The sequence below is a fragment of the Dromaius novaehollandiae genome, chromosome 1, assembly GCF_036370855.1.
Source record: "Dromaius novaehollandiae isolate bDroNov1 chromosome 1, bDroNov1.hap1, whole genome shotgun sequence".
Taxonomy (NCBI): Eukaryota; Metazoa; Chordata; class Aves; order Casuariiformes; family Dromaiidae; genus Dromaius; species Dromaius novaehollandiae.
In genome coordinates this window covers 85642477-85664094 of record NC_088098.1, presented here as the reverse complement: position 1 = coordinate 85664094, position 21618 = coordinate 85642477, and the positions used below count along the sequence as shown (strand labels likewise).

Here is a 21618-nt window from a genome sequence, read left to right as displayed (position 1 = left end):
CCAAATGTTTCCAGGATCAAACTGTTGCTTTTTTGTTTGCTCTCTTCTGGTAAAACAAAGCAGGATACCTAAGCTAAGCTCCCATCATTTAAAAAAATCCCAATTTTCTGCTGTTAAATGTAATATCTACAAGTAGTACAGCAACATTTGTATTCTGTAAATGACTAGAGCTAAGAATGGATTAGAGCAAGTCCGTGGCATTTGTTCAAGGGCTCCCTTATTACTCATTTTATTTCTTAAATCACTTTCCCAGATGGTTAAAATTGAGGTAAATAGCACTGGTCTTTATACAACTACCACAGTTCTAGTGGAAACAGTTGAAGTACCAACTATGAAGTGCCAACTATTATCATACATCTTAATACCTTGTCTAGGAATAGTCTGATATGTATTATTACCCTTCCGGCTCTTGTGTCTCCTGGTGAAGTTAACACAAGAACTGACAGTGGCACTCTAGTGGAAATGTTTTCACACTTACTGCACTCATCGTGTTGTTGACAGCAGCAGTCCTAATTGAATACTGTACAGAAACATTTAGCTACCCTGCAAGCAGTCATGTGCCAGCTAAGGAACTGCTTCTCTATAACATGCTATTTTTTCCCAGCCAACATAAACAATCTAGTTTGTTCCAAGGGACATGGGGGTGGAGGCCTCTTTGAGTCTGTCTTGATTTTTGTCATACAAAGCATGCCTTAATATAAATTTATTCAGGACTGTGTAAAACATCTCCAACCTTTTTCCAATATTTCAATACCTAAATGGCTTTCATGAATCTTTTAGGTATGTTTGTACGGGAAAGTAAGTTCTCTCTGAACCACACTGAGTGCATTAACCTTTGGAGGACATCCTCAAACTCTTTCTCAGGATTTTGACATGCAGAGATTGTGTATTCTTCATAAAACAATTTATAATCCTATCAATGAAACTTCCTGGGTGCTATAACAGGTTTTATCTTTCCTACTTTATCTAACCACAGACCTACTCAGCAAATTCCTTTCTAGGACCAAGATGATCACTGTAAGACATGTTTTAAACTGCTTGTCTGTCATTACTTGTGATTGCCTTTTCATTGTCTTGAACATTTTATCTGAAAACAATGGTCTTTGCATGTGTGTCCAACTGAATAACTGTCTGGTTACTTTCAGACCAACAATTTCTTTAACTTCTGCTGTAACAAAGCATCCCTCACTCCATGGACAAATCTTTCCGAGATAAAAATACTCTTGTCAAGTTCTCTTCAGCATGAGGAATTCCATGAGGTCTCCTGCCTTGTGATAGCTTAGATTTTCTAACATCACAAAGATCAGAACACTGGTCAACCTCTGTGGATTCACTGGACACAGCAGCATCCACTGATTCATCATGCAAACTGCTTTGAGGTTTTGTTTGTCTGCTTTTGGGGATATTTCTCATGGATCTGGAGCACAATTTGGTTTCTTTTCAGGAACTCCCTGCTTTCCTTCTCAAATTACAAAACCAGCTTTAAAGATCTATTACAAACTCTTCTTTAATTTTGTTTTTACACTACTAAGATGAAAGTCCTTGTCCTTGTGTTTCATTCTGCTGTGGAGCACAATACATGTCAAATATTTGTGATCCAGTTTTACAAAAAGCCTCCTCCATGCAAGTAAGCTGAAACTCAGACACTTCACAGAATCACCAAATCAAATATTTCAAGTTTGGAGGGACCTCTAATCCAACCTCTTGCTCAGAGCAGGGTGAGTTATGAGATCAGACTAGGCTGTTCAGATATATATCTTGTTGGGTCTTGGAAACCTCCAAGGATGGAGATTGCTAAACCTCTCTAGGCAACCTGTTCCAATGCTTGACTGCCCTTATGGTGTAAAAAGGTAATCTAAAGGATCTGTTGTGAGGAAGAAGGTTCATTTCCAGCTGTCTCCCTTTCTTCTATGCCCATTGCTTGCAACCACAATGAAAAGCACTGCTCTTTCACTTACTCTTCATATATCTAGAAAATTTTGCTTCTCAATGTCTTTAGCATTTTAGTTGATTATATTTTTTTAATTGCCAGTACCACAGAATCTAGTAATTAGTTATGATCCTCAGCACCTGTAAGAGGTCCCCCTCATTTTTATTTGGTTATGCAATTCCAGTTTCCCTTAGTTCATAATATGTACCTCTCTGCAGCACTCCTTCCCCAGACTTCCACTGTCTGGTAAGTAAAACACATTAAAAATATTCTCATGTCTATTTATTTGGCTGCAGGAGCAGCCACACCCACCTCTGCTCCCAAGCAAATCACTGCCACCTTTGTATAGTGCTGTGTATAGAGCATGGGGAAGCAAGGAACAGTGGGGAGGAAACATTAGAAAGGTCTGGGACATAGGCATGCTGTCTAGCAATGAACTCCAACAGCTTCTAGTAGCCTAACCCTACCTTCTCTCCCCTGCCAACAATGCCCTCCCCAAGGGATAGTTGAGGCCTTTTCCTCAGAAATGGTAAGTCCTTCCTCCCCCACCCCATTACTTTGTGCATGAACCTCTCCAGGATGCTCTGTTGCGGACCTCAGTGTCCCCACTGTGTCCCCCAGGATTCAGATCTGAAGGCAAGAGCATGGGAAAGAATCCCAGTATTTACCTTTGGTGTCTCTCCTGTCTCTAAGTATGCAGCAGTGATGTAGGCAGCCAAGGGGACTTCTCCATCCACACCTCCCTGAATAAATATAAACATATGCAAAAACATGCATAAATATCCAAAAAGCTGGGAAGGGTAATAAAAAAAGCCTGAAGCTTTCCAGCAAAGGTCCTACCCTTCCCTGGCTTATTTGCATGCAAGAGAGCAGAACACACAAAAGCGAACTAAAAAGATTGATGGTACACTTGGCAAGAACTGCTTTGAGTATGTCCTTGAAGGTGCTCTGGTCCGTACCTTCATGGTTGTGTGAAAAAGTTGGCCCACATTTCTGAAGCAACCGTTAGGAAGCTGATGGAGCTCCAGCCAGGTGAGAGCAGCTTGGATGCCCCTGTTGTCCAGGAAGATGTATGGTTTGGCTTGGGCAAAGCACTTGACCACAAATGCAGTCAGCCTGGTCGGGGAAAGAACAGAAGAAAAGGCATGTGAGAGGGAACACAAGCAGAATGAGAGAGAATGAATGAGAAAGAGTGGTGTGATGGGTGTTTTCTCTCCTACTGCAGTGTTATTCCTGATTTGCCTGTCCAGTGTCACCCTTCATCCCAAGGATAGCTGCACACCTCTGGAGTGCCCTGGCCTGTAAAGCAATTGAAACGCTTTGGGTCCAATATGACAGAAAGGATTCAGTGCAGGATGCTGCCCACCCTCCAGGCTGTCAGACAGCAGATAGTGGGGGGAGAGAACCCAGGGCTTACCAAGTATTACCGTACTCATCCCTCGTACCAAATTCACTGTAGGAACCATCAGGGTGTTGATACTGCAGTTGTATCTGGTACCCTAGGAAGCAGAACAGAACATTAATACTCAGACCTCAGAATGGTATTTGCAATGAGATCACTGGGCAGGGAATTGGGGGTGTTAACATTATAAGTGGTAGAGTACCCTGGGGGGAAGGGGAGTGTGCACCAGGGGTTATTAATAGGGTGAACAAAGAGGGAGAGAGAGAAGGAAGACAGGCCTGAAATCCTTGCCATTGCTCAGGAATCCCGTAGCCCTCTCCATGATTTCTGGGGTCAGCTGCCTCGTCTTTTCCAGGTATTGCAGCACATAGACAATGGGCGCAAACAGCACCATGTTCTGCTCCCCACAGCCATGGGGTATCTGCACCAGGTGGTCCAGGTTCTTCAGTGCTGTCCCCATAAGGTCACCTGGAACAGAGCACAGGCACCCTGATCACATGCTGGGCCAGGCAGTTGGCTGTTCACCTCTGACAATCTGTGACCAGTTCCTGGTAGTGCACCAGGCAACACAGCCCCAGCAGAGCAGAGCAGGTGCAGCTCTGTCCAGTCAGCTTATCAGATCTGCTGTGTCCTGTATATCAGCTGTATACATTCCCATTCTGCCAGGGCAAGCCCTTAAAAAGAATGACCTCTGCCCTGTTATGTGTTTTAGCCCATGTGGAACCAGCAAACACAGTCACATAAATGGGAGACAAAAGGCAGTGGAGCCTCAGAAATCTTGGAAAGGGTTTGGGGGGTTCTGGTTTGGGCTTTCCTAGGGCTAAACTCATATATACAGGATTTGGAAAGGTATTATCAAAGCTGAATTCCTTACCAGTGACCGAGATGGTGGCTCTAACTGAACCTTCAGTGACATTTAGAGGCAACATCAGGGACAGAGATTCCTGTGCTGGATTCCCTGGTACCAGAAGGGGCAAGGTGTGTGGGGAGGAGGGAAAGAAAGAGATTTTGATAAATAGAGCCTTCAAAATCCCCAGAATCTTTCTGTTCATGACTGTTGTGTGCTAACATCCCATTTTCCTGTCACAAAGGTTCCATATCACCCCACAAATTCTGTCCCATCTCACCCTCAGCTTCCTCTGTCCACCTCATCATGACTGCACTGTCCTATCAGCCTTCCTTCTCAAGAGGGTGAGAGGATCTTCTAGAAAACCTCTGTGGCCAAAGTCACCTTCCTGCTTTTGTCTACATAAGTTACCGCATTTCATTTCAGATTTCAGTTGCAGGGATATGTCTTCTCCATGCTCCTAGTGCTCTCAAAATCTGCTATTGGTTCCATCATATATCATAAACTTCAGGAGAGCAGCAGAAATCCAAAGTCACATCCTCCAGTCTGGCCATGTTCAGTAGTCTGGCTTCATTTCCATAGATGGAAAGACCTCAGGCTGTCACAGTATCAGGGATGTTTATGCTAGAGGATTGGATCCCCCTGTTTTAACCAGGAGAAGCTCCTGGTGGCATCAGAATTAGAGTATGCCTCTGTAGCTTGACCAGTCAGACAGAGGAAAACATTCCAACAAGTGGAGAGACCCAGGAGGTAGCTAGCCAGGGAGAAAGGGGATGAGCACACTGAAAGGGGAAAATTATCTACCTTTCTGGGGACACAGGATGGAGCTGTGAGCCTTCTCTACCAACACTCCCTCTGGCTGTTGGAGCATATAAAAGTAACATTAATGAGCAGACAGGAAAGAAGCAGGATTACATGTGGATTAGAAACAGGTATGGACAAAACTCTGGTTCAGGCTCAATCGCCAGCTGGAGTAATATCACTGTCACATAAAAATTAAAATTATTGACAATTATTTTAATTCCAGATAAGAAAACAATAAGTATTTTCACAATAACCTGAATTCTGAATGTATGTGAAACAGATGCTTTCAGATTCAGTGGAGAGCTGAGGAGGCTCAGCTGAGGAGAGAGGACATGTGAGGATATGTATTTAACGTTTTCCGTTTAGAAGCCTGACCACAAGCAGAAGAATAGATGTTGACATGAAGTGGCGGATAAACCCATATCTCCCACATCCATCAGCCTTCACAGCTGGGCCTAACTCAGGCCTTGAGTCTCTAATTACATGCCTTGAATAGCAAGGGGCAACTCCCAAAATTAACCTGCACAACATCTGGGGATTGCACAAAGCCCACTTGTAGATCCAGGTAACAGAAGAGCTTGTCTGACCCGGACTAGAAGTAGTTTGATGATTGTGTCTTTCTGTCCTTGGGCTGGGACAAATGGTATCTCTTTGCCACAGAGTTCTTTGGTGGCCATGGCCTCTGTGCTCAGGGTAACGTTCATTAGCCCTGAAAATAAAGAAACATTTAGTGCAGCAAATACAGAAATATATTCTACTTATAAGGAAGTGCTTTCCATTAATACAATTGAAGCCACCAGTTGGCAGCAAAAAGTTGGATCAGAGCCCTAGATATGGGAGGTTCTATACCTCTTACCACAGAGTTATGAGTATTTAAATCCTTAGGATGAATGCAAACTAGTACCCTCAAGTTAACAAGACACACACCCCAGTTCCTTCACTTCATGTCAGCTCTTACGAAGCATCTCCACCTTGGCCCCATCCCTTCCCAACTCCACCACCCTAATTCCCTGTTATCCTCACCCAGTTGCTTAGCTGTAACACTCCATTGAAATGTCTTAGCTTCACTGGCACACAAGCAGCTGCTGTAGACACAGCCTTTGCATGGCTTCAGCTGGAAGCGTGTGGACTCCTCTAAGGTCACTTGGATCTGAAGGGGCAGCAGGGATGGCAGATGGTGACAAGACACATCTCACCTTTCCTAAAATAGGCCATGGACCTTACCCATTTCCTACCCATCTATACCCTGCTTTCCTTGCAGATCCTCTGGTAGGGCTCACCTTCATGCACTGCTGCAAGTAGTTGAAGACTGTGGCCTTCAACATGAAGGTCTCCCACTGGATCACAGAAGATGGCAGTGTGAGCTCCACAAGAAAGGGCTTGAAAACAAGCAGGCTGGAGGTTGGTGCAAGTCCAAAGCCATGATGCCCTGTGCAGAACATCCCTGCCTTCCATTCTGTGACAGTGTCAGGCACAGTTACAGTGATGTTCTTGTTCCCGCTGGGACTGAGAAGTGGATAGTAATAGAAACTTTTAACAGAATCTCAGTGTATGCAGCAGCAGGTGACCTGGTCTGCACCCTTATCCCCAGTACATCCAGTTCGCTAACCTAATTCAGAACTCTACTGACCTTGTAGCCCTCAGAGCACAGAAAAAGCACACAGGGACACATCATTCAGCTGAATTAGATGTGCCAATACACACCATGACATGAGCAGCTGAGGGGAGAAATATTCACAGTATCTATTTCAGATGTCCGATTTAGGCAGCTCTGTTCCTCCCCTGCCTCAGATGCTTATGCCAACAGAACAACTATTTGACAGGTGGTTACAAGCCTGAAAGATGCCATCAGTCATAGTCATCACTTTCCTCAGACAGCACTTGCCCTTTGCACATCTAAAAATGCTTTAGAGTTGTCAGCAGTTTTAATTTTCTCGGCCTAGGGATGAAGAACCAGGAAATGGAGGAGCAACAAGACTGGTGCAAGAGCAGCAGAACTTGCCAGAAGGACAGATCTAGCCATTCACCTTTCTGTGAAATAATGACAAAGTCCAATATGAAGACAGGGCAGAGACTTGGCTTAAAGTGCCTGTGCCCAGATCACAACTTCTGAAAGCACCAGACTGTTCCGTGGCTGCTACCACAACATAAATTAAAGCAGCCCTTGCTAAAGCTAACGATATTTGTCTCCAATAATGGGAGGCATTTGCTTTCCCCTAAAAAATCCATTTGTCAGGCATATGCAATCAGTGACATCTTCATTTGCTCAGATCAGGCTGGCAGGCAAACTGTGTAGGAGGTATCTTCTGGTAGTCAGTGGGTGAAAAGTTGGAGGTAGCTGGAATTACAAAGGAGGTGAGGAGGGTAGAGGGGTGGGTGGTGAGGGTCTTGCCTGAGCAGATGCCAAACAAAAAGTTCTTAAAAAGTTAGAAGAGAAAAAACTCCAAAAGTCCCTCTCCTGAGGCTCAGGGGGAAATGGCCTCCCACAGCAGCACTTTGCTCCCTCTCCTCTGTGATTCACTGCTCACCCTTCCTATTTTGAAAACACCTGTTTGAAAAACAGTTTGCTTCCTGCTCACATAGGGAGTCCTGGAGGTATAGGAAGCAGCAAGGAGGAAGGGCAGCAGAAATGCTGGAAAGAAACTCCTTCTCTGGGACAAAAAGCACGTACAAGCCATCTAGAATTCACCCCATGTTGCCCTGTCAGCACTTCATCTCATAATCCCTACAGACCCAAGCACCTTCTCTCCCTCACTGGTGCTAGTCCGCTCCCTCAGGGGACTCTGCCCACTCACTGAGGTTTCAGCCTTTCTCTCAGGACAGAATTCACAGTCCTGTGATAGGCTGCTGAATGGGGCAGCTTCTCTTACATCCCAGGCTACATTTCATGTGCCCAATTTGAGAACTGCTGGCCCACAGGGCTACTACAAACTGACTACTGACAGTACCAAACGTTTTCACTACACCACACCTGCTTTCCTATAAACACATGCAGCCTGCTCCCATGAATGAATACTACTTCTGTATGATCACCTAGCAAAAAAAAATGCACTGGATGCAGATATCAGCTCTAATGAGAAACAGCCTGATAGTAATAAGCCCCGTGACATGTGTCCTTATGTGCCTTCCTCAGCAGCTTATAGTCTAAACCTGTTGCATCTGCTACCCATTCAGGTCACACTAAGCCACTCAGACTAGGCCCCTCTGCTTAACTTACTTACCCCACAGAATACAAATCCCATATCCAGGTTTCTGGGAAATACTTGTGAACTTTCTCTTCAGCTTGAGAAACAGGCAAATACTTAGTGGGCTGATAGGTAGTTGTTGTCAGATGCCCAGCTGGAAATAACAAAGACTCAGTTAGCACAGGATCCTCAGGTCCTAGTTTAGAGCAGATGAGCCCTAGCTCAGCTCAGGATGCTCAGGCTGCAGGTCATCCATTCAGCTCATGAGAAGCACTGCACTGGAACCTAAGGTGCTAGTCCAAAGTTTAAAATCACTTGCGTCATTTGATAGGACTCAGGTGCTTTGGGACTTAAGTGTGTTAATAAGCACCACAGCAAGGGCAAATATTGCCTCATCTCAAAGACGAGATTTGGGCTCTGGGCAACTCACTAACATTTCAGAGCTGGAAGCCATTCGTCCCAGACAGGCTCACACTAATACAACAGGTCTAGACAGAGGAAACATTTTCTCTCCTCCACTTGCAAATACAGCAATGACTGCTTTCTTGTCTCAAACACAGGACTGCTTTCTCCTGGAAGACTGAGCATCCCATATATAAGAAAGAACAGTTGGCAAGTGCTTACTGTTATATGCTTTATAGGGCTGGGCAAACATTAACATGGGACTGGAAATAAATATCCTTGTTCTCTCCAGCATAGTTGTTGACTGAGTAGTTAGACACACTCTTGGTTTCTTGATATTGGTGTTGGACAGAATTTTCAACCCCATTTCCTACAGAAAAAAAGAAAGAAGTGATGCACAAGAAGCTTGTCCTCCCCTCTCCACCCTTTACCCTATGGCTTCCTGTTCCCTCATACAGTGGGGACCCAGCTGTCCTTCTGGCTTGATAAGTTATTCTCTTGCTTCAGTTTAAGAAAGAACCATTTAGATCCTCAGCAATGGGCAAACAAGGCTTTTTGAGTTAATTTTTCTGTCCTGAGTCAGCCAAATTTGTTCTTTTTCAAACACAAAGACATTTAGGTACTAGGTCTTATCAGCCTGCACAGTGCAATTCCTACTACATAATTAATCCTGGGCAATCCAAACCTCTCATCCTATGGAGATTAAATATATGTGAAAACGAATTAAAGTTACCAATAATACATGGCATCCTGAATCATCCAACTAACGTGCAGTAACCATACAACAAGTTTCTTCTCGGTCCACAATTTCAAGTAACTTATTCAAGGAACAAGTGAGTTGTAAGTGTCTAAACTGGACCTGTTCCCTATAATATCTGTAATGCTATCCCTAGGATATTGGTAAGGTCAGGGGATCACACTCCTCTCAATTCATGGATTACCCCAACCAATCAATCATTATTACCCTGAATGCTGTAAACACATCAGGCTGATCAGAATCTGAGAACCCACACAAATGATCATCTTCAGACACTTGGTGAGGATACCTGGAGTTATAAACCGATGGGAACAGCCCATAGATCTGGGAAAGCAAGAAACAGCAAACTGCCAGTCAGTGCAAATAAAACCTGGCATTCACTTCCTCTAGTACACCCAAATATAAATTGTTCCTGGCTGCCATGTATGAAAGCATGCCAGAAAGCACAGACTCACAGTCACTCTTCTCTGGTTCTCCTCTGAGAAAGCCAGCACAACCCGCTGAACTGAGCATGAGATCAGACAACAGAACTTGAGTCTGGATTTGCCACTGATGCACTGAGTGACCTTGACACATTCTCTAATCCTCACTCATGCCACAATGAGAGCAATACTGATCCCTCTAGGCAGTGCTTTGAGTTCTTTGGGAATTAAGTTCTGCACAGATGCAATAGCCCGTCTCTCTCTCTCCATCTTCATGTTAATATAATGGAAGGAGAAGTCACAGAAGGTTCACTCACCATGGAGTTGCTGAGCTCTTTTTCTGGCTTTAGTAGAAGAACACTCTGATCCACAGCCCTGACAGCACACATGGATCCCGGAGCTGCCAGCAGGTGGAGACTGACCTCTGAATTAGGAAGGGTCTCAGCCTTTGAGAAGCCCAGCTCCACCTGGAAGGTAACAACATATAAACGCAAGTGAGCCAGGCAGAACGTGAGTGAGATCTCTGCTGTTGGCCATTCTACTACTTCCTGAGCAGGGAAAGGTCCTACATGAAGAGAGTTTCCAAGGACCCAAAAAGTCTTCTAAGGATCCCCCAGGGGTATTTAAGAAAACATAGGTTGGAGTTCTAAAAGGAAAGATGACACATCACATGAAAGACAGAGAGGGAAACAACCATCATCAGTGCAGTGCAACTAAGAATACTGGAGATATTACTGTGTCAGAACACCGCACTTTCTCTACCCTGCAAACCAGCCACCCCTACAGCCTTCTTTCTGCTCCTTTTGAAGTCTCAGATCAAAAACAAGCCTAGTCTTTATCTCAAGACTCTTTGTGAGTTTGGTCTCAGTTTCCTGAAGCACTTCTTGTTCTTGTTTGAATATGGCTGTCCATGGCAGATATACAGCTGTGGAGCAAGGCTGATTCCAGTCCTCAGAAGTTAGTCTTTGGAATGCAAGGCACAACCAAGGAAGCATATTCCCAGAGATTTCATAATGACCACAAAACTTCAGCCCTTTCTGAATGGCTGATAAAACCTACTTCCTCCATTAGCCATTCACAGCTATTTGTCCAGCATCAAACACCAGCAAGTCCGAGTACCTGCTGAAACAGTAGAGCTGCCTTGAGCTCTCCCAGGAGTCACACTAATGCATTAAATGTGCTGGGCTTTGATCCTACTGAGTTGTACCTGCTATACAAGCCTACAGAGATAGATATACACAATTCTCTGCCCCTCCCAGACATTGCAGCAGTTCCCCCCAATGTTCAGCACATGCTTGCTACATACATTGCGCACCCCTACCATTCATATAGTGCGGTCTATCTGACACAGCACTCCACACAGTATAAGCCACACAGGGCTACACATGTTAAGTATTCTTCACAGTCTCTTCATTGATTGCAGCAAACACATACACCTTCACACTTTTAGTCATACCCTCAGACATGACTCCTACCTTATTTCTGAAACACATGGAGACACTGAAGACAGCAGAGTCAGCAATAATTTTTCCATTAGGGAAGATGACATAAACCACAAGTGTTGGAGCTGGGGCATAGATCGAGTCGAAGATAAGAGGGATGGAGAAGAAGCCTTTCAGCACTAGATGGAGGGGAGAGGGAAGGAGAGGAAGAAGTAGTTTTGGTAATGGAAATGGACTCTGATCAGCTTTTGCCATCATTCTGTATGTGCCTGTTTTAATTCCTTTCCTCGGGTCTTTCAGATCCAAGGAGATTTCTGAAGATCACTGAAACAATCAGCATGTCTCTGGACCCGCTATTCAAGATCAGGAGAAGAATCTTCCTGGTTCTATTCACTGCCTCAAGGAGATGAAACAGCTCTTTGGAGTTCCAGCTTAGGTCCACAAAGTGTGAGAGTCTCGGACATCATTCAGAACCTCCCAACACCAAAAATCTCCCATCCTATCACCAAATAAAAAGGTGATCGTTGTCTCAATGCACTTTTAGGTAAAAACAGGAGAGATGGAGAAGCAGAAGACAGTGAGTCAACATCCATCAAGATGATAAGCTGCAGCATCCTAACTACTCAAATGTTATTTGGAAACACAGTTGCAAATCAAAGGAGGAAGGTTTTGAAAGAGGGTAAGTCTGTAGCTTCATATCCCTTGCAGGGGCAACAAAAGGAGATTTCTTTGCAAACAAAGGCAACAGAAGCTGAACCTCTAGGTTGGGAAGTGCTGAGCATTGACCTCTCATTGCCAAGCAAAAGGCTAACGGAAACATGCAAGCTAGAAACACAAGCTGTTCTGATGCAATAGAAAAAGGAGGAGCCATTTCAGCATTGCAAAGAGGCTTATACCATGTATCCAAGTAAGGAAGATGTCACAGAACAGTGAGTGCTTGCTAGACATGAAACAGGGCAGTGCACTTACTTCTTGGCAGCCCAACCCAAACAGTCTTCTGACCTGCATGGACTATCCCTCCTTTCCCCATGACCTAGGGAAAAAGAGAGAAAGAGAAGGGAAAGCCAGTCACACAGTCTTTGAAACCACTATGCAGACCAAACTGACCCTGAACTTGGAGATTACATGGAGGGAAGAGAAGAGAGAGAAGATACAGAGGTTAACTCACTTTCAGGGAGCAGAGAAAGGTCAGGAGACCAAGGGACTAGGACATAAAGATCTTCTTTTAAAAGGCACTAAATCTGGTATATGCAAAAGTGCTATGAAATGACTGATGATCTTTGGGGGAAGTTCTTCACGTGGTCCAGCTCCTATTAACACTAGCACACATAGTGAATAAAGCAAAACCTATAATAAATGGATTTGACATCAGTCATCTTGGTGCAGAGAGACTGAATATACCCTTTGAGATATTTTGGCTACTGAACAGGCTTTGTTAAATACTGGGCTGGAATCTACTGGCAGAGAACAATGCCTATGAAGCTGAGTGCTACTGCATTGGCATATAGCTTGCCTGCATACCAGGGCCAGTGCCTGAAATATTTCTATTAACCTGCCATCAATACCAAGGGGAGATTGAAAACAGCTGCTCAGGCATTGAATGTTCCACAAATAGCTAAAAGTTCCTGCACCCATGAATACCCCAGTCTACCACTGCTCCCGGGGTAGATTGCTGCAGCAGCAGCAGCAGCAAACACCACTTGGGGAAGGACAGGTGAGGCACATACCTGCTCTGAACCTGTGTAGGGCCCAAGAGAAGGGTGCTGCCTCTCCTGCTATCACTGCAGCCCTAGGATCAAAACCAGAATCCAGCCCCATGATGGCTGAGAATGAGCTACCTTTCCTGGGCTGAGACAAATTTATTGAATATTAGGCTTGAATCTGTAGGGGATGCTGGTCTTGTGTCTTAAGCTGACCCACCGGCACTTCCCCAGGAACTCACAAAGTAGGAGAAAATGACACGCTTAGGCCCATGTTCCAGGTCTTCCTGGTAAATTCTGAAGTCCACCTGGACAGCCTGCTTTTTACCACAGGGTATCATTTCTGGCACATGGACAATAGTGAGAAAACTCCTGCTGGTGCTGTAGAATGGACGTATCAAATGAGTGGCTCTCTGGTAATTCAAATCAACTGTCCCAGGCTTTCTATCAGAATCTTCATGCAGGACACTTGCCTGGTGAGACAAAAAAAGAAAAAAAGAAAAAAAAAAACAATTAAGCTCTAGTTAAGCATTTCAGCTGGGGAACAAGAACCAAGATCAGATATTCCCAGGCTGCAGATCACTCTAGCTGTGGCTTGGTAGGAAGCTCAGGGCAGAGCAACACCATCACAGAGGTCTCTGTGTGAAGAGCTCATGACAAGAGCAAGTGGGATCCAGAGAATAAGGTCTCAGGAGGAGCCGAGATCCAGAATATGCTGAGGTGTTTCAGGTTTGAATTATGGTCCTTCAGGAGGGCAAAGTGGAGATGTCAGTATGGCAGTAACTAGCTCCAAGATGCATGCTTATCCCTGCCTTGCACAGTCAGTGAGACAGACCCTTCCTCACTCACCTCTAGGGAGGCTGAGGTACTGTTCCAAGCAGTTGTGTTCAGGCTAAATGAAGCTGTTCCAGAGTCCCCGGTGATGTACTCTTGCTGAAACCGCTGCTCACCATAGCTTTCTATGAGGAGGACTTTTTTGTACTTCAGTGACTTGCCTTGGTAATCGATGACCTTAATCTGAGAACACCGTGGGGAAAGAGAGGAGTCCAGAAGAGTCTAATCAGTGGCTGGAATATCCTGCTTCCCCAAGTCAATAGCAGCATTTCCAAGGTCAGAAAGCTCACCCTTCCAGCACTAACAATATTATCAACATTGCTACTGGTCACCTCCTATATTTAACTTATGTTACCCTATTAATTCATCTGTGTGATCTAGGTGTGACAAAATTCCCATTCTCAGGAGACAACCCCATCCCTACCCAGCAGAAGGCCTCCCAGCTGCTGAAATTCCAAATGATTGGCATTTACACCACACACATGTATCTGCATAATACCTACTCCCTCAAGGCTTATTTGGCAAATGACAGTCTTGTTTTTTTTTCTCACTTTTGATGATTCAAGATTTTTTTCTGGGAGTCACGCCCTCCCAAGGCCTTGGCTGAAGGTGGAGCATAACAAGACATTGTTAGACAATGGTCACTGTGAACACATTGCTCTTGCTCTCTGTAGCTGAGAATTACCTTCCCCCTGTACATCTCTCCAGCATGGTAGTAAGAATTCACATCCTCAAACAAGGCCATCCCACCAATCTTGGAGAGGAGTAATTTGTGGGAAGCATTGACCTGTATCTCTGAGTGAAAGCAAAAAGACAGAAACATAAGAGAGGGAGCTAGGAAACCAAGCACACTCAGCAATTACCCTGTAGAATGACCCACTGGTAATAATGCTGTGCATGTTTGGCTGCACACACATTTCATACCAGGCAGATGAATTGTCCAGGGCTCTAGGGTACCTGGTGTTCCTCCCAGTTGCTTCTAGCCCTTAGAAAGGTCCCTAAGCTTCACTGCATGAAACTGGACCACAGACACTCAGAGTGAGAGGATCATGCCTTCAGGCATCAGAGGCTCTGTCCATATTTGTGTTAGATTGCAGGCCCCAATGGGCTTAGAGAGCCAGTCCCAGAGCCCTTGCTAGCCTGAAAGTCTGCGATGTTCCTGATAAGATCTGTGCATCTTCACATGCTTTTTCTCAGCCTCTAGAGACATTTCCAGTTACCTGTGCCATTCTCCACCAGGGAGGCCTCTACAAGTATGCTGTCCTGATAGTACCAGAAGTCTTGGCTAAAGGAGGACAGAGTCACACTTGTGAAGAAGCAACCCATCTTGTCTGTCTGCAAATACAGAGAGAGAGGAAATAAAGTCTGCACAAGGCAATTATGTTAGAAATTATCCAAAGGTGAGAGAAATAGTAGCACAAAATTCCTGCTCACAAGGGTTTGTCTACTCTGTAAAGGACCCTGTAAGAGCTAATCTGACTGAGAGACTAGTGCTGTACCCACAGGTTGATATGCCTCTGCCACCCATCTGCACCAGGTCACAACATGACACAGCATCAGAGGGGTGTGGGAGGTGGAGGGAAGCTGTCTTCCTCCCCTCTGAGGACTCCTCATACTAATTCTTTTTGCCTTTTTTGTGCAGTTTCACAGAACTCAGTTATTTTTCTCCCTCACTGGGTGAGAAGAACTTGCACAAAGAGCCCATTTAAAAAAACATAGGAAAGTGGCCCTTCCTAGAAGCCAAAACAGCACAAGAAACACAGTCCAGTGCACAAAGAAAACAAAAATAATTGTATTCCTTAATTCTTTCCAGGGTGCACCTTATTACACTAGCAGATATGCAGGTCAGAGCCATTCCTTTTTTAAAACTGCAGTTATTCCTTGAGGCAAGGGGCTCTGCTGAGAAAATAAACACTAGACCAAAGACATCAAGGTCTAGTTTCCCTCAAAAGATTCAGGTAAGTGGTCAAACTGACAACCACAACAGAGGCCTACTGTGAAGTGAAAAAGGAAATGGAACAAGAGAATGGGGAAGGATGAGACCTGAGGACCAAAGAAAGATGCAAATCTCACACTCTAGTAGTCTTGTGATGTTTTCATTTTGGAGGTTAGCTGCTGTCTGGGGATGTAGGACCTGACCCTTCTCTGCAAAGCAAACAGCAAGAATGAAGCTCTAAGCAGACTGTACAGAATCTATGACATTTCTGTCTTTGGGCAGAACAAGGTATCCTGGAGCATCACATGGGTTTGGGAGGTCAGGATGGGTCACTGGCTTTTGTGTGCAACAGAGGAAACAGCACCACCAACATGCTGTCCTCAGGAGAGGAAGACTTCTTTGAAGAAGTGTGGTTTTTGCTTGGTCCTGGTCTTCCAGATATTATTATAGGTTGAATTAAATAAGCTGCAACTTGATAAGAAAATAACAGAGGGTACAGATAGCAGTCAGGAATGTAGAAAAGGCACATAATATACACCAAATCATAGTCGCCAGACAGTTACTAAGAGGCAGCACCAGTAGGATCCATGGCCAAGCAACCAAAACCATGGGGTAACATCACTATTTTTTTCAGCTGAAGCCTCCAGCATTGCCTTGCCTCACTCTGGGGCTGAACACAAATGTCACTGAATGGGACTCAGCCCCTGCTAAGCAGCTCACCTGGTTGTTGAATTCCTGACAGAGATCAGGTTTTGAAGTATTGTACAAAAATGAGGCTATCTTCTGACAAAGGCTCACACGAACCATCCCCTGGACGCCTTTCCCATAGGTGTATCTGTTCGGGAGAGAAGGGGAAGGAAGAGACACACACACAGAGAACACAGAGAACACAGGGACTTTGTGTATCCCCAGCAACAATTTATTCATGGATAGTCACAATCTAGCACGAGAGTGGCAGCTGTGTAGCAAGCAGAAGAGGCAGAAGAACTAAAGAAGCACTAAACAGGATCAGGCTTGGACACTACAACGATGGGAGAACTTCAAATTAAACATCATAGCTGAATGATAAGTTACAACTTCCCAGAGCTCCCCCAGTGCCCTTTCCCAGTATCTTTGTATATCTGTTTAGGTCCATGGTATGTTATCCAAGGGCTTTGGGATAAAATTAGTGCCAAACTAACCTATTCTGAGAAACAGGAGTGTTGTAGGTGATGACTCAGCATAGAGTGCTACACCTTCAGTCAGCATCAACTGTGATACTCCCAGGATATGCTGGAGGCATCATGCTATAAGCAGAAGCATGGGTGAATCATTAAGAACATGCATTTACTGTTAAGGCTATTAAGCCTAGTGCTGTCCTTAAACTGTAACCAGGGCAATTATTTTTTGCCTCTCTGTAGTTTCCCCTAGAGCATAATCTGGAAAGGCTTCCCTTCATTTCCCATGAATTTGTTCTGCAGTGAGATGAACACCAAACATCTGCCATGTTCTGCTCCACAAATGGCTGCTTGTCACAGGGTAAGCTGTTCCTCCATCTTGTCTGTAGAGACTTCTGGGATATTTTTAGAGTAGGGACATTACAGTAACAGAAGGATGCTCTCAAGAATGTTCATGTTACATCAGGGTGCTGAAACATCTGCCTTGGAAGATTCTGGCCTCCTGTAACTACACTGTAGTAAATTTCCCCTGAGATCCACAGTTTTACATGACTGGCTCATGCTCATCTTAGGGCAGAAATTAACACAAGGCCCATCTCTCCAAGCAGAATCCTCACCTGCCACAAACCCGGAGTGGAAAGGTTTCATCTAGTGCATAAATCTGAACTGGCCCATCAAAGATCACTTTAAATTTTGGCAGCCCTGGAAGGAAAAGATAGAGAACTGTAAGAAAAAGTGTCCATGGACAGCCTGTCCAGAGAATCAACATGAAGGCAGACTGTAGTGGAACAAGAGACAGGAAATGGAGGGGGAAGGTGGTGATAAGAATGGGAAAGGGAAGGTTGCCCTTGGTTCTCTTAGAGATTTGTGTGCAGTCTTTGGCTGATTGCCCCTTCCCAGACTAAAACCCAAACATGTCCATGACCCTCCACTTCTTTCTGAGAAGAAATTAGCCTCCCAGTGCAGTTAATTAGGGGATGAAAGAGAAGTGGGATGGTACTGCACTTCTGATTTTCTTGAAAAGCCAACTTTGTCTTGTGTTGTCTGACACAAAGATCTGCAGAAGTCAGCTGTATCAAAGCTCTAGGGCCATGCACAACACTCCTCCCACACACTGACCCAAGATCCAAAAATGGTCTCTCTTCTGAGCCTCATTTCAGACTCTTTTCTGTAACAGATGTTATTACTTTTCCCATCTGCTCCTGGGACGGTTATCTTGGGATAATGATCCTGTTTCCTGGATCAAAGTATGAGTTCTTCTTTGCAGCTCAGATATACTCTCCCCCTCTCATACCATACTCCTGAACGGAGAAGCTGCCATATGCTTTCCCTTTGGTTACGTTGATGACATATGTCCCCAGCAGAGGCTCATCAGTTAGCTGGAAAGACAGATCTGCAATGCCGTCCTGGGGCATCACATCCAGCCACTGTCCTATCCGGTTGTTCTTAGGGTCCTACACCCACAAAAGAGAGGAAGAAGCAGTTGTTCTCCAGGAATCGTAGTGATCCAGACTGCATAGAAACCCCACTTCAGAACTTCAGTGCTGCAGACTATCAAGTTCTATAGCTAAGGTTCAGTATAGTCTACTCAAAAAATGTTGAAGACAATGTAATGCTAGATTCTTCTCCCAGCATTTTGTTTTCCTTCTACACTTCTCTAAATTCTGACCTCAAGAAATGATCCTTTACAATTGTAACCTCTTATCATAAAGGTCTAAATTGATCTCATATCTATATTCTTGCAAGTCTGGAACAACTCACATTTATATTGAAGCAACTGAGAACATAACCTCATGTAAGTCCTACAGACACAGAAGCTGTAGGGAGTATGTTAGTTTAAGAAAACTTGAAGTTCTGCCAGTCCAGTCACAGGTCTAAAATCTACCAGGATTAGAATATGAATACTACAATGAAATGGCTGCAATCAACATTAACATAACACTAGATTTCAGCATCACTTACCTGAAGAAACAGGGAAAACTGGGGAGAAAAAAAGGCAAAAACATTAGAAGAGAGTAAAACATGCCAGCAACCCACACAACATACTTCAGACAACTTTGTCGTCTTTCTGAGTTATCACCTCATACTCTAGCTGCTACTTTCCTCTGGACAGTCATCAGGCCTGGCCCAGGAGTGGATGTGGGGGGTAAGAAAAAGCTGGAACGGTGGCAGAGGAGCAGAAGAGAAAGGGAGTAGGATCTAAGCGTGCAATAGGGTAGCCTCTTCTACAGCCCCCCAGGTCTGGCTTACCGAGTCATTGAGCATAATGAAGTCCTCGTCCAGAGTCACGATACGAAATTTCACTGAAGGCAAGAAAATCAGGGAATATATTGAACTGACCATATCACATCTCAGTCCTTCCCTGCACACCTCTGCTTTGCCTTTCTCCTCTGGTTATATCTCCATTCTACACATGTATTTGTAGTAACACCTGACACAGACATTCACACATGTAAGATGCCATGGACAGTGACCTACAACCTCCTGCAACTTCACAGTCACCACAGTGTCACAAACACTGAAAACATCACTGCACAAGAGACACCTTTTCAAAGCCTTCTACTAGGACTGTTCACAAATCTCAGGCTACAGCAGTCTCTCCATGAAGTGTTATTAGCCCTCAGAATCTAGGCTGTGCTTGCTCCCATCTACGACTCTCACCTGTCTGCCCTGGTTGATAGATGGGCTTGTCCGTCTGGATGAAAGTGCCACTGCTTGCCTTGCGGATCAGGACCTTTTTCTTCTCCTCAATACTGACCCCTTGGCCTGTGATGGTCAGAATTACAGTGGCGATTTCCTCTGTGCCATCAACTGGAGGTGCAACCTATACAGAGAGAGAGCATGCAGCCCCCAAGTAATGTTCTGAGGGCCCTGAGTTGGAATTCAGGGTAAGGTGGAAGTAGAAGAGCTAACTAATCCCTCCTCTCATGTCCCAGGATATCCCTTCCAATATCCAGACCCAGATCACATCCAGCTATCACTCAGTCAACACTATACACTACACTATAGCAGCAGACCCTGCAGGTCATGGACTCCATCCCTCTTCCCACTGGCTCAGGAATTTTGCTTCTGGGGACAAGGAGGTGACTGAAACCTTTGGTTTTCCAGACACAGTGAGGAAGGTGGGTAGGTTCCAGAAAGGTGGGAGATGGTAGCACAGAGTGATAGGAGAGAAATCAGTCTGTAATATAGCCTCAATAATATAGCTAGGCCTTCAGGACTTACCCAGCATGTATGAGTAAGAAAGCCACATTACAAGGCCAGAGCAAATCACAGGGTTTTCCTGACTCCAGCAGCCTCAGTATAGAAAATGTTGTGTAAGAGAAGGGTTCTTGCTTAGGCAAGCCTGCCTTATCTTAGATCTTAGTTAAATTCTCTCCAACAATGAATCAACTCTAAGATGCTGTTTATAAATAACAAGCACATTCATTCCCATCCAATTGCTCTTGTTGCTGTCTCTCTCCAGAGAGACATGCAAGTCACCATTTTCCCAAGCTCTAGCTATGGAGTTGTGTAAGTCCTTCACAGGAGAGCCAAAACTACTTTGCCTGGTTTGGAACTGAGGAAGAAGAAAAAGGTAGGTTCTTCTCGTGTATCCAGAAGGATGGTAGAGTTTAATAAATGAAATTAAAAGTTAGATTCAGAGGAGGATTTCGGTGTTGACCAAGGGCTCCTGTGCTGGGCCAGCTGTTCTCCTCCTAGCAGACTCCTTCCAAGGCAAAGTGAAGCCTAGCTGGGAGAAAACTACAGAGTATTTACAGTTCTGGAAGGGAGAATCAACAACACATTTGCCTAGGATAGCTCACCCAGAACTTAGTGCACATGAAGGTCTTCTCCTTCTGGATGGCTTCTCCCACTAACAAATCACGTCCTGCAGAGTGCTCCAGGACCAGATTCACTTGAAGCTTTGCTTCATAACAGGTGACATGGAGGCAGGCAACTTGGGTGGACGGGTAGCGGAGATCTGCAGGGATCACCACTAAGTAATGTCTGGGGCAGGGGGAGAAGAAGACACCAGCAGTGACATTAATGTGAGGGCTCAGAGATGCAAAAGAGCTTCCCAGCTGCACAAGTCCCCAGTCACCACAGGAGAATTCCTGAGCACTGTGCCAAGACTGCAGTCTATATTCAAAAGCAAGTGATTCCACTGAGAGGACTGCATCACTGCCTACTTGAGAAATAGTCTCTGCTTGATTACAGCCCTATATTCTATTCAATCCCTTTATTTTAATCATCTCCAGAACTGCCCCAAAAAATCCCTTGGTGTCTGCAGTCTTCAGCTAGAGCTGGCCTCATAGCATTGCAGTCTAGATACCAGTGATGTGATCTGGCATGGCAATTGGAGAAAAAAATATACCTGGGCCTAAACTGTCATGTGGAAGCCTCTCACTCTTCCTCCTCTCAAAAAGGCTTCTGTTTAAATTCACAGGACTTGATCTAAGGCATGGGAGGCAAGGTAAGAGACTCAACTGCCTTTTGGGCTGATCCAACACAGCAGGAAGCCAGATAGCTGACTACATGGAATGTGGTATATCTACCTAGACTGATGCCTTTACGAAAGAGACCAAAACAGAAGTTCAGCATCACTCACAGTTGGTGAAAAGCAGCTGCAAGGTGGAGCAGAAAGCTCAGGAGGATGGCTATCCACATGCTTGGGGTCTCTTGCTGCCCAGCCTCCAATGGTCCTCTTCCTCTTAGATCACTGAGGCTGTTTTTTGGGGGGTAGTTTCTTTCTAGGACAGCCTAAATGGAGAGACGGGATGGGGGAGGAGCCAGCTTCTCTCTACCTCTTTCTCTCTC

The 21618-nt window shown here is 44.9% G+C and overlaps 1 protein-coding gene across 1 annotated transcript in view; it reads right to left on the bottom strand.

Annotated features, from left to right (window-relative positions):
* The window catches only part of LOC112992429 (alpha-2-macroglobulin-like protein 1), a 48097-nt gene that overhangs the window by 5358 nt on the left and 21121 nt on the right, over positions 1 to 21618 (bottom strand). The window contains exons 15-41 of the mRNA XM_064518324.1: positions 21410 to 21561; positions 20625 to 20808; positions 19480 to 19642; positions 19069 to 19121; positions 18781 to 18798; positions 18113 to 18272; positions 17436 to 17520; positions 16382 to 16496; positions 14946 to 15060; positions 14411 to 14520; positions 13741 to 13908; positions 13134 to 13364; positions 12161 to 12224; positions 11225 to 11370; positions 10067 to 10216; positions 9535 to 9651; positions 8793 to 8940; positions 8205 to 8322; positions 6264 to 6489; positions 6007 to 6133; positions 5571 to 5692; positions 4984 to 5038; positions 4207 to 4290; positions 3624 to 3800; positions 3348 to 3429; positions 2890 to 3046; positions 2599 to 2673 (exon numbers count right to left, since the gene is read on the bottom strand). Of these exons, the coding sequence (XP_064374394.1) occupies positions 2599 to 2673; positions 2890 to 3046; positions 3348 to 3429; positions 3624 to 3800; positions 4207 to 4290; positions 4984 to 5038; positions 5571 to 5692; positions 6007 to 6133; positions 6264 to 6489; positions 8205 to 8322; positions 8793 to 8940; positions 9535 to 9651; positions 10067 to 10216; positions 11225 to 11370; positions 12161 to 12224; positions 13134 to 13364; positions 13741 to 13908; positions 14411 to 14520; positions 14946 to 15060; positions 16382 to 16496; positions 17436 to 17520; positions 18113 to 18272; positions 18781 to 18798; positions 19069 to 19121; positions 19480 to 19642; positions 20625 to 20808; positions 21410 to 21561 (3402 nt within the window). The remainder of the gene's footprint in view (positions 1 to 2598; positions 2674 to 2889; positions 3047 to 3347; positions 3430 to 3623; positions 3801 to 4206; positions 4291 to 4983; positions 5039 to 5570; positions 5693 to 6006; positions 6134 to 6263; positions 6490 to 8204; positions 8323 to 8792; positions 8941 to 9534; positions 9652 to 10066; positions 10217 to 11224; positions 11371 to 12160; positions 12225 to 13133; positions 13365 to 13740; positions 13909 to 14410; positions 14521 to 14945; positions 15061 to 16381; positions 16497 to 17435; positions 17521 to 18112; positions 18273 to 18780; positions 18799 to 19068; positions 19122 to 19479; positions 19643 to 20624; positions 20809 to 21409; positions 21562 to 21618) is intronic.